Source organism: Equus asinus, chromosome 12, assembly GCF_041296235.1.
Source record: "Equus asinus isolate D_3611 breed Donkey chromosome 12, EquAss-T2T_v2, whole genome shotgun sequence".
In the NCBI taxonomy this organism is placed as follows: domain Eukaryota; kingdom Metazoa; phylum Chordata; class Mammalia; order Perissodactyla; family Equidae; genus Equus; species Equus asinus.
Window position 1 is genome coordinate 41,783,812 of NC_091801.1, and position 17,446 is coordinate 41,801,257.

A 17,446-nucleotide genomic window follows, 5' to 3' on the forward strand; every position below is an offset into this window, starting at 1 on the left:
AGAGGATAAGTCTTATGTTAAATGTTCTTCCCACACACACACACAAAAGCAAAGGGACGTAAGAAATCTTTTGGAGGTGATGGATATATTTATTACCAGGATTGTGGTGATGGTATCATGGGTGTAAGCATATTGTCCAACTTCATCACAATGTATACATTAAATATGTACAATTTTTTAATGTTAATTGTACCTCAATAAAGCTGAAAAAAATATAAATTCTCTGTTCTCTTAAATGAGTTCTTAGCAGCATTCAAAGCAGTTGAGCACTTGCTCCTTGAAATACTTTTCTTGTTGGGTTTCTGGATAGCCCATGCTTCTCTCACTTTTAGTGGCTCCTCTTATACTATCTAACCCCTAAATGTTGAAATCTATTTTTCCTATGCAGGTGATGGGGTTCAGGGCATGACCCGACCCCCGCCCCCCCCCCCCGCCACCGGCCCACCACAAGATGCACCACTCTGGTATGTGGATTATTTCAAGCTGAAGAAAATAAAGGCTCAGAAGACTCAGGAAGAACATTCCACCTTCTCCCCAACTGCCTAAAAGAAATTTAAAATAAAGGCCAGTCCCCAGGACAAGCCATCACCTTAGATAACTCTGGGTATCTGGTAGACTGGGAGGATCCTTGCTAAGCCCATTCTTATCAAAGTTCTATTTACCAAACATTTGCTTTTCCATTTCCAGGAGTTGCCTTCCTCCCCTTTGAAGCTCCAAATCACTACCCCCAACATCCTCCTTGTCTGTAGCTGAAGAAATTTAAACAGGCAGCCTCAGCCAGATGACTGAGTTACTGTTTCTCCTGAGTTTCTCCCATGTATACATGCTATTAAACTTTGTTTGATTTTTCTCCTGCTAACCTGCCTTTTAAATTATTTGACCAGCCATAAGAACCTTAAAAAAAAAGGGGGGGGGGGGAATTCTCCCACTTCCCCAACACAGGTGATCTTAAATGGTTTATAAATTCTCAGGTTTATATCTGCATCCCAAATCTGAGTTCAACTTGTTTGTATTGACAAATAAAAATGGCAAGCAATAGGATATATTGGAGAATATGAGGAAGCCATTTGGTGTAAACCTAATTCGGCCTGACCTTGTCTTTCCAAAAGGGCCTGACCGTGGCTGTTGAGCATGCATTGTATATCTGCTTTAGATATTCCCTATGGCAAGAACAAAGGCCCTTGAGATAAAGGTGCAACTTCCCTCCCTCTCCCAAAGTTGGCATCTCCTTAAGGCTTAAGTGTCTTTCCTTAGGCTAGAAACTGATTGCTGTGCTCACCTGTGACTGCCCAGCTCAAGACAACAGACTTGCCTCCTGCTACGCCCTCTGAGATAGCAGACCTACTACCTGCTGTGTCCATCAAGTGCTGTGCTGACAGGGCAATCTTGTGACTATTGTGGGAGGGACATTTCAATCATATGTGAAACGTCCTGCTTGTGGATATATAACCACTCTGTACACCTCACTTCTTTGGTGCCTTTTCTTCCTGTGGGAAGAAAGGCCCCGGGCCATGGTCCTCAGATTTCAGCTCAGAACAAATTCACCCAAATTTTCGTTTATAGATTGGTTATGGATTATTTTCATGGACAGTACCTAGCTGTTTAATTGATATCTTGACTAGGATGTCTTCATAACATAGTCAAAAGGAAATTCTAGATATCCAACTCTCTGCCACAGTCCCCCCAAAGTGCTCTTCCCTTATATTCCCCATCTCATTAAATGGCACCTCCATTTATCTAGTTACTAAAGCCAGCAACCTAAGAGTCTTCTTGATGCTTCTCTTCCCTAATTCCCACATAAACAAGACCTATCTTTTTGATCTACAAACACCATACTTGTTCAACCCCCCTTTATCTTGCCTAGAACAATGCTAGAGTTTACTGACTGATCTACTTTCACTTCCACTGTTGCCCGCTTCCAGTCCATTCTCCAAAAGTAGTCAGAGTCTCATTACCCTTCAGTGACTTCACACTGCACTTACCATGGCCTATAAGAATTAGGCTAATCTGATTCTTTCATGTCTCTCTATCCTCAAAGTGCTGGGAATACTGCAGTGAATCAAACAGGCAAGTCTTCTATTCTCATGGAGTATTCTGGGGGCTTTTTTGGGCAGGGGGTGGGGAATAGAATAAAGAAGTGCAGATAGATAAAACCATTTCTGAAAGTAAAGAGTACTATGAAGACAATTAAACAGGGGATTGTGTTAGACAGCAACTGATATTTGTGGTGGGTTTTAGACTGCGTGGTCAAGGACTGCCTCTCTGAAGGGACATTTGAACTGAATGATACAAAGGAATTTTTAGCACTTTCTCAGCAAAGGTTTATTTCTTGATTATATCATAATCTCATCAAGGATCATCTGGGAACTCTAGTTTTTATCTAATTCCAGGACCCAGGCTGAGAGAGCAGCCACCAAACTGAAACTTGCAGGTTGCTGTGACAAAAGGAAGTAAGATTCTGAAGGGCCTCACACCAGCAATGAAAAGCTCTAGTCTGTAAGTGACACAGATTTCTTCCACCTATACTTGATTAACCAGAACTATTCACATGACCCCACCCAAACCAAGACTCTGGGAATTGCAGTCCTACCATGTCCTGGAAGGCAGAGAATCAGAAATATTCGGAAAACATAATTAACTACTACTATAGTCCTTCATGTTCACAGGGGAAAATATAAAGGAGGGAAAGTCATAGATACATGCGTGCTAGTGGCAGGAGTTCTCCTACAACTGTGCAAGGCCATTAGAATTGCTAGTTCTGGTTCCTCTGGGAGGCATATGGTAGAAATAGAAGACAGTTTGGTGAGTCTTGCCGCTATCTGATCCCTCTAATACTGAGGAAATGGTTTCTTACTGTTTTGCAGACCTGGAAGAATGAATCCACAGAATGTGACCTCATTCTCCCTACTCAGGATTCTAGTTGGCTCACTTCAGTCAAGTTGCCTTAAACTTTTCTAAAAGTCAAGAACAGTCTGGAAATACATATATTCTCCATATCAACTTCTCAGAGCAAAAATCAAAGAAATGGGCACAAGACCGGCTCAATGTTTTTTATGAATGATTGATAATATTAATTTGAAGACTATTTCTTACATATTATACATCCATTTGTAGAGGGAGTAAAAGGTTCAATCAAGGTTATAGACACCACTAAGACATACCTGCTTTTTCTTCTAGTATTTCCAGTTTGTCTTTTTAAAAAACTTAATCCTTTGTTCTGTTTGAAATCTTTCAATTGCGAAATATTTCAGGACTGATATTAAATGTGACTAACACTAAGCCAAATACCTATGTGCCCAATACCCTGCTTATGAAATAAAATATTATAAAAATAGTCATAGGTCTTGTTTTTGCACGCTTTTTGGTGAGGAAGATTGGCCCTGAGCTAACATCTGTTGCCAACCTTCCTCTTTTTTTTCTCCCCAAAGCCCCAGTGCATAGTTCTATATCCTAGTTATAAGTCATTCTAGTTCTTCTATGTGGGAGGCTGCCACAGCATGGCTTGATGAGCGGTGTGTAGGTCTATGCCCCGGATCCGAACCAGCGAACCCCAGGCCGTGGAAGTGGAGAGCATGACCTTAACCACTCGGCCATGGGGCTGGCCCCCTATAGGTCTCTTTTTATACCTAATCACATTCCTCTTTCTCCCAGCTTCCCCAGAAGTAACCACTATTCTGAATTGAGAATTTATCCTTCTTGTGCTTTTCTTTGTAGTTTTACTACATCTGTATGTATCTGCTATCAAGATGCAGTATTTTTGAGATTTGGGGTTCTAGCAATGACGGGGGAAAACAACTGGATTAAAAAGAAAACAACAAGACTTATCCTCCCACCACACACAACTAAGAAACCGGACAAAACATACAGTGGTGTCCAGATATTAGACAACAGTCAGTGAAAGATAATGATCTCTGAGAGAAATGAAACAAAAGATGTGAGCCATATTATTGCCCCAGCTTACAGCCTGGAGAGAATTTTTAGGCTGTGTGCAGGCAGGAAGTACCCAAACGGAGCCTGCTGGTTCCAGGAGCTAAAGATACAGAGTTCATACAAGGAAATCTTATGAGCATTTATGGGATGAAGTATGAGAGAAGACAGATCTGCACAGGAAGAGCTCCAAATGAGTACTGATCAATGCAGGTGTGTGAGGAAACTACTCAAGGCCAGTGAAAGACCATGAGAAAGATTCAAGCTAGCCATCCCAGAACTCACACAGGGCTGGTAATACTCTATATTCCCACTAGCCAAATAAAAAGAACCTCCTAATACAAGGACATTCTCAAAAGGGTATCACATCAGTGTTGGGACCAAATTAGTCCTATAGTAAAAGTTGTACTGGACCCACCTAAGAAAGCAAGACAGCAAGCCTCAAAATGGCAGAGTTGATTACAAATGGCTTAACTGAATCTCAAAACAAAGCCTGAAAATATTTTAGAAAAAAAATACAGAAACTCCAACAACTAAGAAAATAAAATTCACAATATGTGGCACTTGACAAAAAAAAATTACCAGATATGCAAGACAGGAAAATAAGACCTAAAATAAAAAGAAAAATCAATCAATATGAACAGACCCAGAGATGACAGAAATAGTTGGCAAGAACGTTTAAACACTTAGTATAAATATAGTTCATATGTTCAAAAAGGATGAAAGATGAGCATTTTAAGGAGATATGGAAGATGTAAAAGAAATCTATTCCTCAGCAATATGAATTTACTTAACACTACTGAATTGTGCTACACTTATAAATGGTTAAGATGGTATATTTTATATTTTTAGCATGGTAAAAGAACCTTTGTTAATCTAAAAGGAAACAAACAAAACAAACCACAAATAAACATCTACAAGTGAAAATACAATGTCTGAGAAGAAAAATAGTATGGTTAAAATTATCAACAGGTTAGACACTGTAGAAGAAGATTAATGAACTTAAAGACAACAGAAATCATCTAAAATGAGAGAGAGGAAAGATTGGAAAAAAACAAATATCAGTGAGCTATAGAAAAACATCATGTGCCCTAATATAGATATAACTGCACTCCCAAAAAGGAGGAGAGGGATAGGACAAAAAATTTTGAAGGACTTACAGATGAAATTTTTCCAAATTTAATGAAAACCATAAACTCATATTTCCAAGAAGCTCAATGAACCCCAAGCAGAAGAAACAAAGAAAACTACACCAATGCACATCATAATCGTACTGCTTAAAATCAGTGATAAGGAAAAAACTTAAAAGCAGCCCAAAAAAAGACACGTGTACAGAAGAAAAATGAGAATTACAGCAGACTTCTCACTGGATTGAATGAAAGCCAGAAGACAACGGAGCAACACCTTTAAAGAGCTGAAAGAAAAATAATGGTTGCCCAGAATTCTATATACAGTAAACATACATTTCAGAAATGAAAATGAAATAAATACTATTTCAGACATATCAAAGCTAAAATTCATCACCAGCAGCCCAGCATTATAATAAATATTAAAGAAAATCCTCCAGACAGAAGAAAAATGATACCAACTATAAATCTGGATATACACAAGGAAATAAAGAGCACTAGAAACGGAAAGTTTGTGAGTAAATACAAAATACACTTTTCCCTAATTTTTAAATATCTTTAAAACATTACTGACTGGTTAAAACAAAAATGTAACAATGCATGTGGGGTTACTAATATATGTAGAAATAAAATGTATATCCACAATAACCTAAAATCTAGGAAAGGTGAAATCAAAGTAAACTATTGTAATGAGCTTATACTATACATGAAGGATAATAATATGATCAGAAGGTAGAGCGTAATAAGTGAAAGATGTCTAATATAAACCCTAAAACAACTTATAAAATAAAGAAAACAAAGAGTACAGATAATATGAAAAGAATATTGACTTATTCCTAACAAGTGAATAAAGGAGATTAAATGGAATTAGAAAATGTAAAATTTTCTGCCTTCTAAAAGAAGGTAGAAAAAAAATACAAAGAGATCACAAATAAGAAAGAGAATGAATAAATAGCACAATGGTGCATTTGACCACTTTAATCACAACAACCAGTAATCATTTTAACTGTGAATGCTGTAAAAAAAAAATCAAAAGGTAGAGATTTTTGAAACATGAAAAGATAGAGACTGTCACGAAAAGGTAGAGACTGTCAAATTGTATGGAAAAGAAGAACAACACTAAATACATATTCACCTAATGACAGAACTTCAAGATACATAAAACAGAAAATGATAAAATTAAAAGAACTGCACCAATCCACAATTATAGCCACTATTAGAGATGTCAATACCCTTCTCTCAATAAATGACAAATGAAGTAGACAGAAAAATCAGTAAAGGAAGACTTGAATAACTCTATCAACCAACATTCTACCTAACATTTTCCCAAATACAACTGGATCACTGACCAAGATAGACGGTAAGATTGGCCGTAAAGAAAGTCTCAATAAATGTAAAAGAATTCAAATAATAAAAACTATGCTTTCTGGCCACAATGGTATTACATTAGAAACTAATAACAAGCCAAAGCAATCTCGAGAAAAACCAACAAAGCTGGAGGTATCACAATCTCTGAATTCAAAACATACTACAAAACTACAGTAATCACAACAGCATGGTACTGGTACAAAACACACACACAGCTCGATGGAACAGAACTGAGAGTCCAGAAATAAAACCACACATTTACGGACAGCTAATTTTCGACAAAGGAGCTAGGTACAGACAATAGAGAAAGGAAAGTCTCTTCAATAAATGGTGTTGGGAAAACTGGACAGCCACAGGCAAAAGAATGAAAGTAGACTATTATCTTACACCATACACAAAAATCAACTCAAAATGGATTAAAGAGATGATTGTAAGACATGAAACCATAATACTCCTAGCTGAAAACATAGGCAGTATGCTCTTCAACATTAGTCTTAGCAGTATCTTTTTGAATACCATGTCTCCTCAGGCACTGGAAACAAAGAAAAAAATTAACAAACAGGACTACATCAAACTAAAAGTCTTCCCCATCAACAAAATGAAAAGACAACCCACCAACTAGGACAAAGTATTTGCAAGTCATATATCCAATAAGGGGTTAATTTCCAAAATATATAAAGAACTCACACAACTCAACAACAACAAAACAAACAATCCAATCAAAAAATGGGCAGAGGATATGAACATTTTTCCAAAGAAGATTTACAGATGGCCAACAGGCACATGAAAAGATGTTCAGGGGACGGCCCGTTGGCACAGCGGTTAAGTTCACACCTTCCACTTTGGCAACCTGGGGTCTCCAGTTCAGATCCCGGGGGCAGACCTACACAATGCTTCTCAAGCCAGGCTGTGGCAGGCATCCCACATAAAATAGAGGAAGATGGGCACGGATGTTAGCTCAGGGCCAGTCTTCCTCAGCAAAAAAAGGAGGATTGGCAGCAGAAGTTAGCTCAGGGCTAATCTTCTCCAAAACGGAAAGAAAAGAAAAGATGTTCAACATCACTGATAATTAGAGAAATGCAAACCAAAGCTACAATGAGATATCACCTGACATCCATCGGAATGGCTATTACTAAAATGACACGAAATAACAAGAGTTGCAGAGGATGTGGAGAAAAGGGGAGCCTCATATACTGCTCGTGGGAATGCAAACTGCTACAGCCGCTACGGAAAACAGTATGGGGATTTCTCAAAATATTAAGAATAGAACTACCATACAATCCAGCTATTCCACTTCGGGGTAGACATCCAAAGAAGACGAAAACACTAATTTGAAAAGATACATGTACCCCTATGTTCATTGCAGCATTATTCACAATAGCCACAACCGGGAAGCAACCTAAGTGCCCATCAACAGATGATGGATAAAGATGTGGTATATGTACACAATGGAATCCTACCCAGCCATAAAAAAGACGGAATTGTGCCATTTGCGACAACATGGATGGACCTTGAGGGTATTATGCTAAGTGAAATGTTAGACAGAGAAGGACAAATACTGTATGATTTCACTCATGTGGAATATAAACAAACAAACACACACACAGAAACAGAGAACAGATTGGTGGTTACCAAAGGAGAAGAGGGTGGGGGAAGGCCAAAAGGGGTAAAGGGGCACATATATATGGTGACAGATGGAAACTAGACTTTTGGTGGTGGACATGATGTAACTTATACAGAAGCTGAAATATAATGATGTACACCTGAAATTTACACAATATTAAAAACCAATGTGACCTCAATTACAAAAATTTTCAAACTCAGAGAAAACAGTATTTGAAAGAGAACTGAGGGGCTGGCCCCGTGGCCGAGTGGTTAACATCGCGCGCTCCGCTGCAGGCGGCCCAGTGTTTCGTTGGTTTGAATCCTGGGCGCGGACATGGCACTGCTCATCAAACCACGCTGAGGCAGCGTCCCACACGCCACAACTAGAAGGACCCACAACGAAGAATATACAACTATGTACCAGGGGGCTTTGGGGAGAAAAAGGAAAAAAATAAAATCTTAAAAAAAAAAAAAGATAACTGAAAAATCCGCATATATATGGAATCTAAACGTATTTCTAAATACCTCATGCATCAAAGAACAAATCCCAGAAGAAATTTTAAAATATTTTGAATAGAATGGAAATGAAAGCATGACATATCAAAATTTGTGGGGTATAGCCAGGCAGTTCTTAGAGGAAAATTTATAGCATTAAAAACTCATATTAGAAGAGAAGAAAATTCTCAAAACTATGGTTAAAGCTTAAGAAGCCAGAAAAAGAAGACCAAAATAAACCCAAATAAGTAGGAAAAAAGTAAATAAAAGAAATCAATAAAAATAAAAAACAACCAAAAAGGAGAGAAAACCAATTAAACCAAAAACGATTTGTCTGAGATCAATAAATTGACAAATCTCAAGCAAGTCCTATAAGGATAAAAAAGAGAAAACACACAAATAAATAATATCAGGAAAGAGAGAGAAGACATCACTACAGAACCTTCAAACATTAAAAGTGATACGGGAATAGAGTAGACAATTTTACGCCAACAAACTAATGACTTAGATTGAATAGACAAATTCCTTGAAAGACACAAACTAGCCAAGTTGACTCAAGAAGTAATAGAGACAGGACTTCCAGAATGGTGGTATAAGGAGCTCGGCAGAACATTTCCCCATGAAACGATCATTTAAATGATCAAAATTGGAGCCAGCCTGTGGCACAGTGGTTAAGTTCGCACATTGCACTTTGGCGGCCCGGGGTTCGCCGCTTCGGATCCTGGGTGTGGACATGGCACCACTTGGCAAGCCATGCTGTGGTAGGCATCCCACATATAAAGTAGAGCAAGATGGGCACAGATGTTAGCTCAGGGCCAGTCTTCCTCAGCAAAAAAAGAGGAGGACTGGCAGCAGATGTTAGCTCAGGGATAATCTTCCTCAAAAAAAGAAAAATGGTAAAAATCATTATTATTTTTAAATTTAAATTTTCTGGAAATTGTCCTAATGGCATACAGCAAATTAAAAAACATTTATTCAGGAAAATCTAGTAAATCTGGGTAAAAACAGCAAGTCTGTGCCATTTGAGCCATGTCCCACTCCTACCTCCACCCCTCCTACAAGTCGGAGTGATCTAGCTTTACAAGAAAATGAGACCCTCTCTCTCCTCTTAGCTCGCAGTCTAGGGTGAGAGTTTCTCCCTGGGAGAGCAGGCTGCTGCAGTCTCTAACGTTCTCAGCTTCATGTTGCAGAAGTTCTATTCCAGGCAAATGTAGCCAAGAGGACTGGGGCTCTGTTACCCCAAGTAGCCCCTACTTGGAAGGTGGAACTCTACCACAGGTAGGAGCAGGTTGAAAACACCGGGCCCTGAGCACCCACACCCCAGCTTGCTGACAGGATGCAGGTTCCATACCAGGAAGTATGTCACGGGCTGAAGTGTGTTCCTGAAAAATTCGTATGTTGAAGTCCTAACTCCCAGTACCTCATAATGTGATTGTATTTGGAGAAAAGGTCTTTAATGAGGTAATTAAGCTAAAATGAGGTCATTAGGATGGGCTCTAATCCAAGATGACTGGCGTCCAAACAAGAAGAAGAAATTTGGACAAAGACTCGTCTAAAGGCAAGACCTCGTGAAGACACAGGGAGAAGACAGTAACCTACAAAACAAGGAGAGAGGCCTCAGAAGAAACAGCTCTGCCCACAACTTGATCTTGGACTCCTCACCTCCAGAACTGTGAAAAAATTAATTTCTGTAGTTTAAGCCCCCCAGTCTGTGGTAATTTGTTAAGGCAGCCCTAGCAAACTAATACAGATTTTGGTACCAGGATGTAGGGTGCTGCTGTAACAGATACTTAAAATTGTGGAAGTGGCTTTAGAACTGGGGAATGGGTAGAGGCTGGAAGAGTTTTGAGGTGCAAGTTAGAAAAAGAAACCAAAATTGAAGATTTGAAAGTTCTCAACCTATCTACATTACAAAAAAATGAGAAAATCTGTTCTGGAGAGAACATCAAGGGTGTGGCTGGACAATCACTCACTAAAGGAGCCCAACAATAAATCTGAACCGAAAGATGGACAAACCAGAAAACTTAAACACAGACTGATGGAGATTATGCAATCTGAGGAGCAGAGAGAAAAAAGAACGAGGAAAAATGAACAGAGCCTTAGAGAATTGTGGAACACCATTAGGCACACCAACCTATGTGTAATGGAAGTAACAGAAGGAGAGGAGAGAGAGAAAAGAGCAGAAAAATATTGACTATGTAGTGATCGAAAACTTCCCAAATATGATAAAAACAATATATATCCCTGAAGCTCAACAAACTCGAAGTCGGATAAATGAAAGGAGGGCTACACCAAGACGCATCATGGTCAGATGTTGAAAGCTGAAAGTATATATCCAAAGGAGTTCAAAGCAGGGACTCAAACAGATATTTTTATGTCAATGTTCACTGAAGCATTATTCACTAAAACCAAAAGGTGAAAACAATCCAAGTGTCCATCCACAGATGAAAGGATAAGCAAAATGTAGTGCATATGTACAAAGGTATATTATTCAATGATAAAAAGGAATAAAGATCTGATACATGACACAACATGGATGAACACTGAAAACATTATGCTAAATGAAATAAGCCATGCAAATGGACAAATACTGTATGAATCCACTTATATGAAGTATCTAGAATAGGCAAATTCATAGAAATAGAAAGTAGAGTAGACATAACCAGGGGTTAGAGAGAGGGTAGGGTGGAGACTTATTGCTTAACAATTACAGACTTTCTGTTGGCGGTGATGAAAAAGTTTTGAAAATAGTGGTGAAGGCTGCACAACATTTTGAATGGAATTAGTGCTACTGAATTGTACACTTAAAAATGGTTAAAATGACAAATTTTATGTTGAATATATTTTACCACAATTTTAAAAAATCAATAATGTAATATATCAAAACCCACTGAATTGTACACTTGTAATGGGTGAGTGGTATGGTATGTAAATTATATCTCAATAAAGCTGTTTTTTTTACCCTTAATAAAAAGATATAAAGAACATAACTAGCTTTATGCCTACTAAGGAAAGTGATTTCCACTTCAGGCCTAGATGACTTTATGGGTGAATTCTACTAAACATTTTTTTTCAAACTTTACAGAAGTATAATTGACAATAAAAATTGCATGTACTTAAGGTGTACAATGCAAACAGTTGATATACATATACATTGTGAAATGATTATTACAGTCAAGTTAACTAACACATCCATCATAGTTACTTTTTTGTTGTGTGTGGTGAGAACACTTCAGATCTACTGTCTTGGGGCTGGCCCAGTGGCATAGCAGTTAAGTTTGCGTGATCTGCTTTAGCGGCCCAGGGTTCACCGGTTCGGATCCTGGGCACGGACATGGGAACCACTTATCAAGCCATGCTGTGGCAGGCGTCCCACATGTAAAGTAGAGGAAGATGGGCACATATGTTAGCTAAGGGCCAATCTTCCTCAGCAAAAAGAGGAAGATTGGTGGCAGATGCTAGCTCAGAGCTAATCTTCCTCAAACAAAACTACTCTCTTAAAAAATTTCAAGTATACAATACAGTATTATTAACTATAATCACTATGCTGTACAATAGGACCCAAAGGTTATTTGTCTTATAACTACAAGTTTGTACCCCTTGACAAGCATTTCCCTATTTCCCCCCCACCTTCTTCCAAACATCCCAGGAGGGAGTATACCAGTTCTACGCAAAATCTTCCAGACTTTTAAAGAGGAAGGAATACCGTCCAACTCACTTTATGAAGCCAACATTATCCTGATACCAAAACCAGATAAAGACATTACAAGAAAAAAGAACTATAAACCAATATCCCTCATGAAAATAGATGGAAAAATTCTGCACAATTTTTGAACAAACAACTTATCATGAATTGAGTGAAAAAACAAAATATACCATGACCAAGTGGGGTTTAACCCAGGAATGCAAAGTTGACTTAATGTTAAAGTCAATTAATATAGTTTACCATATTAACAAACTAAAGAAAAAATAATCATTTTAATATATATATAAAAACATTCGATGCACAAAGATTCATTCAGTACAATAACTCTCAGCCAACAAGGAATAAAAGGGAATTCTTTCCACCTGATAACGAGTATCTACAAAAACCCTACAGTTGACCTTATATTTCAGGATGCACGACTGAATGCTTTTACCCTAAGATCTGGAATGAAGCAACAATGTTTACCTACCACTTCTATTGGATGTCCTAGACAGTACCGTAAGGCAAAAGAAAAAATCAAACATGCAGATTGGAAAAGAAGTAAAACTGTGTTTATTTTCAAGTGCATAATTGTCTAAGAAAACCCTAAGGAATCTACAAATAAAAGCTACTAGAACTTTTAAGTGAGTATAGCAAGATTGCAGATATGAGGTCAATATGCAAAAATTAGTTACGTTTCTATGTCTAGCAATAAATGGTCAAACTGAAATTTAAAGTACCATTTTCAATAACGTAAACATGGATTTTCTAGGAATAAATTTGATAAAAGATATTCAGGACTATACACTGAGAAGTGTAAAACATTGCTGACAGAAATCCAAGATTACCTTAATACATGGAGAGAGATACTGGTTCATGGATCGGAAGACTCAGTTGTCATTTTTCCTCAAATTGACCTGTAGATTTGAGAGAATCTCAATGAAAATCTCAATAGGTTCTTTTGAAGAAATAAATTAGTCAACCCTAAAATGAATATGGAACTACAAAGGATATAGAATAGCCAAACAACTTGGAAATAGAAGAGCAAAGTAGAAGGACTAAAACTACTTGATTCCAAGCTTATCATAAAGAGACAGTAATCCAGACAACGTGGTATTGGAATAGTCACAGGCCAGTGGAACACCATAGAGAGTTCAGAAGTAGACTCACAAATTTATGGACAATAGATTTTTAAAATAACAGTTTTATTAAGATATAATTCACATACAATACAATTCACGCATTTTAAATGTACGATTAAATGGTTTTTCGTATATTCAGAGAGTTGCGCAACCATCATTACTATTTAATTTTAGAAAATTTAGGTCACCCACAAAAGAAACCCTGTATCAATTAGCAGTCACTCCCCATTTCCTCCTGAATCCTCCTTCCCTGGCCCTAGGCAGCCACCAATCTACTTTCTGTTTCAATGGACTCGCCTATTCTAGACATTTCACATAAATGGTATCATACAATATGTTGTCTTTTGTGACTGGATTCTTCACTTAGTTGAATGCTTTCAATGTTGTAGCATGTATCATTTCTTTTCCTTGCTTAGTAATATTTCATTGTACGGATATACCACCTTTTGGTTATTTATTCATGAGTTGATGGACATTTGCTTCCCCTTTGGGGCTTTTACAAATCATTCTGCTATGAGCATTTGTTTACAAGTTTTTGCGAGGACATACGTTTTCAGTTATCTTGGTTATATACTTGGGAGTGAAACTGCTGGGTAACTTTATGTTTAACCTTTTGAAGAACTGCCAGACTTTGGAAAATATCCCAAGCAGCTGCACTATTTTACATTCCCAACAGCATGAATGTTCCAATTTCTCTACACCCTAGCCAACACTTACCTGTCTTTTGTGATTATGGCCATCCAAGCAGATGTGAAGTGGTATCTCATTTGGTTTTAATTTGCATTTCCCTATTAGTTAATTATGTTGAGTATGTTTTCATGTGTTTATTGGCCATTTGTATATCTTCTTTGGAGAAATGTCTATTCAAATCTGAGAAACCATTGCCTAATCCAAGGTCACAAAGACTTAAATCTACGTAGTCTTGTAAGAGTTTATAGGTTTAGCTCTTACGTTTAGCTCTTTGATCCATTTGAGTAAATTTTTGTATATGGTATGAGATAGCTGTACAACTTCATTCTTTCTATGTGGCTATCCTGTGGACAAATGATTTTTGACAAAGAAGCCAAGAGAATTCAAAGAGGAAATGATCATCTTTTCAATAAATGGTGATAGGAAATTGGAGAGCCATACGCAAAAAAAGGTCTTAATCGTTGTTTCACACCATATGGAAATATTAGTTCAAAATGGATCATAATAAGTGTCTAAATATAAGAGCCAAAATTATAAATTTTCTAGAAGAAAATATAGGAGAAAATCTTAGTGATGTTGGGTTAAGCAAAAATTTCTTAAATAAAGCATAAACTAAAATAAAAGGCATAAACTATAAAAGAAAAGTCAATAAATTTGACTTCATGAAAATTAAAAATTTTTGTTCCTTAAAAGACACATAAGAAAATAGACGATCCAGCCACAGATTGAGAGAAAGTGTTTTCAAAACATCTATCTGACAAAGTAACTCTATCTAGAATAGACATAAACTTCTTACAACTCAATAATAATAAGACAATCCAGTTTATCACATGGGCAAAAGATTTGATCAGATGTTTAAACTAACTATTTTGGAAAACATTTTGGCAGGTTCTTAAACAGTCAAGACTTCACCTTCCAGTTGATTCAGTAGTCCCACTCCTAGAGAAATGTGAACATACATGCACATGAAAACTTGTACAAGATTCTTTATAGCAGCTTTATCTGTAATAGCCCCAAACCGGAAACAACTCAAAAGCCCATCAGCGGGGGAACAGATAAACAAATTGTGTTATATCTATATAATGGGTGCTACTTAGCAATAAAAGAAATGACAACTGATACAACAACATGGATGAATCTCTAAACAGTGATGCTGAGAGAAAGAAGTGTTAGAAAATGCAAACAAATCTACTGTGACAAAATAATCAGAGGTTTCCTGGGGATGGGGCACAGAGGGAAGAGACAGGGATAGACTACAAAGGAGCAAGAGAAGTTTTGTGTGTGATGGATATGTTCCTTATTTTGATTGTGGTTATAGTTTGAGTAGTATATAATAAAACAAAACTTATCAAATTGTACACTTTAGGTATGTGCAGTTCATTGTACATCACATATCTTAATAAAACATCGGAAAGAAACAATATATGGTACTTTAACGTGTTTTCACATATAAATGAATTTATCTGTTTTCTTGTTGATGAGTGTCTAGGTTGTTCTCAGTTTTCAATTCAGAAAGAGCGCTGCAGTTAATATTCTTATATGTCTCTCTGTGTACGTACATGTGAGGGTTTCCAAAGTAGGCCCCCAGAGTAGAGTTGCTGGGTCATAGCTATGCACATCTGCCACTTTACTGGATCTTCCCAAATTGTTCTTCAGGGTCATTCCCTTTTATACCACACACCATTAGCAGTGTACGCAATTTAACCTTGTTCCACTCTTTCCAATATCATGGATCTAAAGTAATAAATTGTTTTAATTTGTACTTCTTTAATTATTAGAAAAGTTGGGCACTTCCTTGTAAATGCTAGTCATTTGAATTTCTGGATACTGACTAAAATTTGGTGGGAGGAATAATGGAGGAACCACCTGAATTTTCTCCCAAATGTAGCCAATTACTTTAATATCATTTGCTGAAAAATTATCATTTTCCACTGATTTGAAATGCCACCTCTAATATGTACTTATTTCTCCCGTGTGCTTTTTTTTTTTTTCCTGGAGTTTTAATTCTGTTCTAGAAATAAATCTGAGTAACTAAGGGCATTCAGTAAATGACCTGATCTGCTTATCCTTTCCTACATTGGTAATTTACTCTTGTAATTTTTGTAATTCTAGATGATGTTGATGAGGAGGAAAAAAATTTTTTCCTTTACTTTCTCAGATTCAATAACTGGGGTCTTGCAAATTGAACTGACAAAAGACAGATTAACAGGAGAAAAGGGTTTATTTCACATGTATATGGTGGAGGGGCCTCAGAAATGACATGAAAATCCTAAAGAGGCAGTCAGACTGTTACCATTTTAACAAAGGGAAATAAATTTGTGAAGAAACGACAAGACAAAGGAAAAGAGGTTTGAGCTTCTAAGGGTGGTAAATTGTGAGGAGGTAAATATAGGGGGAAACTAAGGAAAGATAAAGGTTATTTATTAAAATTTGTTTGTGCAGGCTCATGTTGGTGCCGATTTTCTGTCTTCTTCATAGCCATAAAACTCCCTTAGGAGAAGAGATTTATGGCAGCCCTCAGTTTTTAGAAGTTTCTGCTCTTAGTCAGAGAAAGAATCTCCAAGAAGGCTTCTTTCTGTATCTGTTGATTCTCAATGGCCTTAACTCAAAATAATCCATATGGCATATTTTGGGTGGTGCATTCTAATCCCCTTCAATAAACTGCCAATTACTCTATTTCTTTTTTAACATTCCTGGATACTCCTACATGTTTATGAATTTTAGAATTAGTTTTTAAGATTAAAAGAATTTCCAGAACGAAAAGAAACAACTGGGTTCAAGCAGAACAAGAATTAATAACCTGGGACTGAATAAGCTGAGAAGGATAGTTATAATTTTTACGACTTCTTGTTTGAAACATTTCTGGTTCTTTAGTGTTTTGCTTTTCCAGATTTAAGGAAACTTTTTCTCTTAAGCTACCTATGATTTACAATTGGTAAAGTATACCTTTGTAAACAAAGAGGAAACATTTACTTTTTCTCCCTGTATGATCCCTCCAGAATTTAGAAACTCAAGTGTTCTTTTCATGGCAATACAGTAAGTTACTTGCATAATTTCAAGAAGAATCTGTTCTCCTTCTAACAGGGTACAATTGAAAACATTGGCTATGTTACCAAGGCTTTGACTGGAATGTCATAGTTGAGAGAGATATGCATAGATTCAGACATGACCAGACAGCTGTAAGGAACTGCTTGAAACTTGGCTTGGCTTCCTGGCCTCAGAGGCTTTGAAAGAGTCAAATCTGAGATTCCTTATAAAAAGTTCCAGCAAAGCAGTCTTAAAAGAGCTTATGTGGTCAATCACCATTCTTGCTACACTCATGTAAATAATCAGGCCAAGTTTAATACAAACAAATTAGTTTTACTCTGATTATCTTTGGTAAAAATTGGGGTAATTGTAGAGAGAAA

The 17,446-nt window shown here is 37.1% G+C and overlaps 1 protein-coding gene and 1 long non-coding RNA gene across 2 annotated transcripts in view; one reads left to right on the forward strand and one right to left on the reverse strand.

Annotated features, from left to right (window-relative positions):
• Window positions 1-17,446, reverse strand: part of LOC123283956 (large ribosomal subunit protein uL15m-like) — a 64,954-nt gene that overhangs the window by 19,922 nt on the left and 27,586 nt on the right. The window contains 1 exon segment of the mRNA XM_070481345.1: window positions 13,056-13,124. Within this exon segment, the coding sequence (XP_070337446.1) occupies window positions 13,056-13,085 (30 nt within the window). The 5' untranslated portion in view covers window positions 13,086-13,124.
• Window positions 421-12,835, forward strand: LOC123283984 (uncharacterized). The gene is made up of 2 exons (XR_006524809.2): window positions 421-2,496; window positions 2,865-12,835. It is a non-coding gene; the product is annotated as an uncharacterized lncRNA (long non-coding RNA).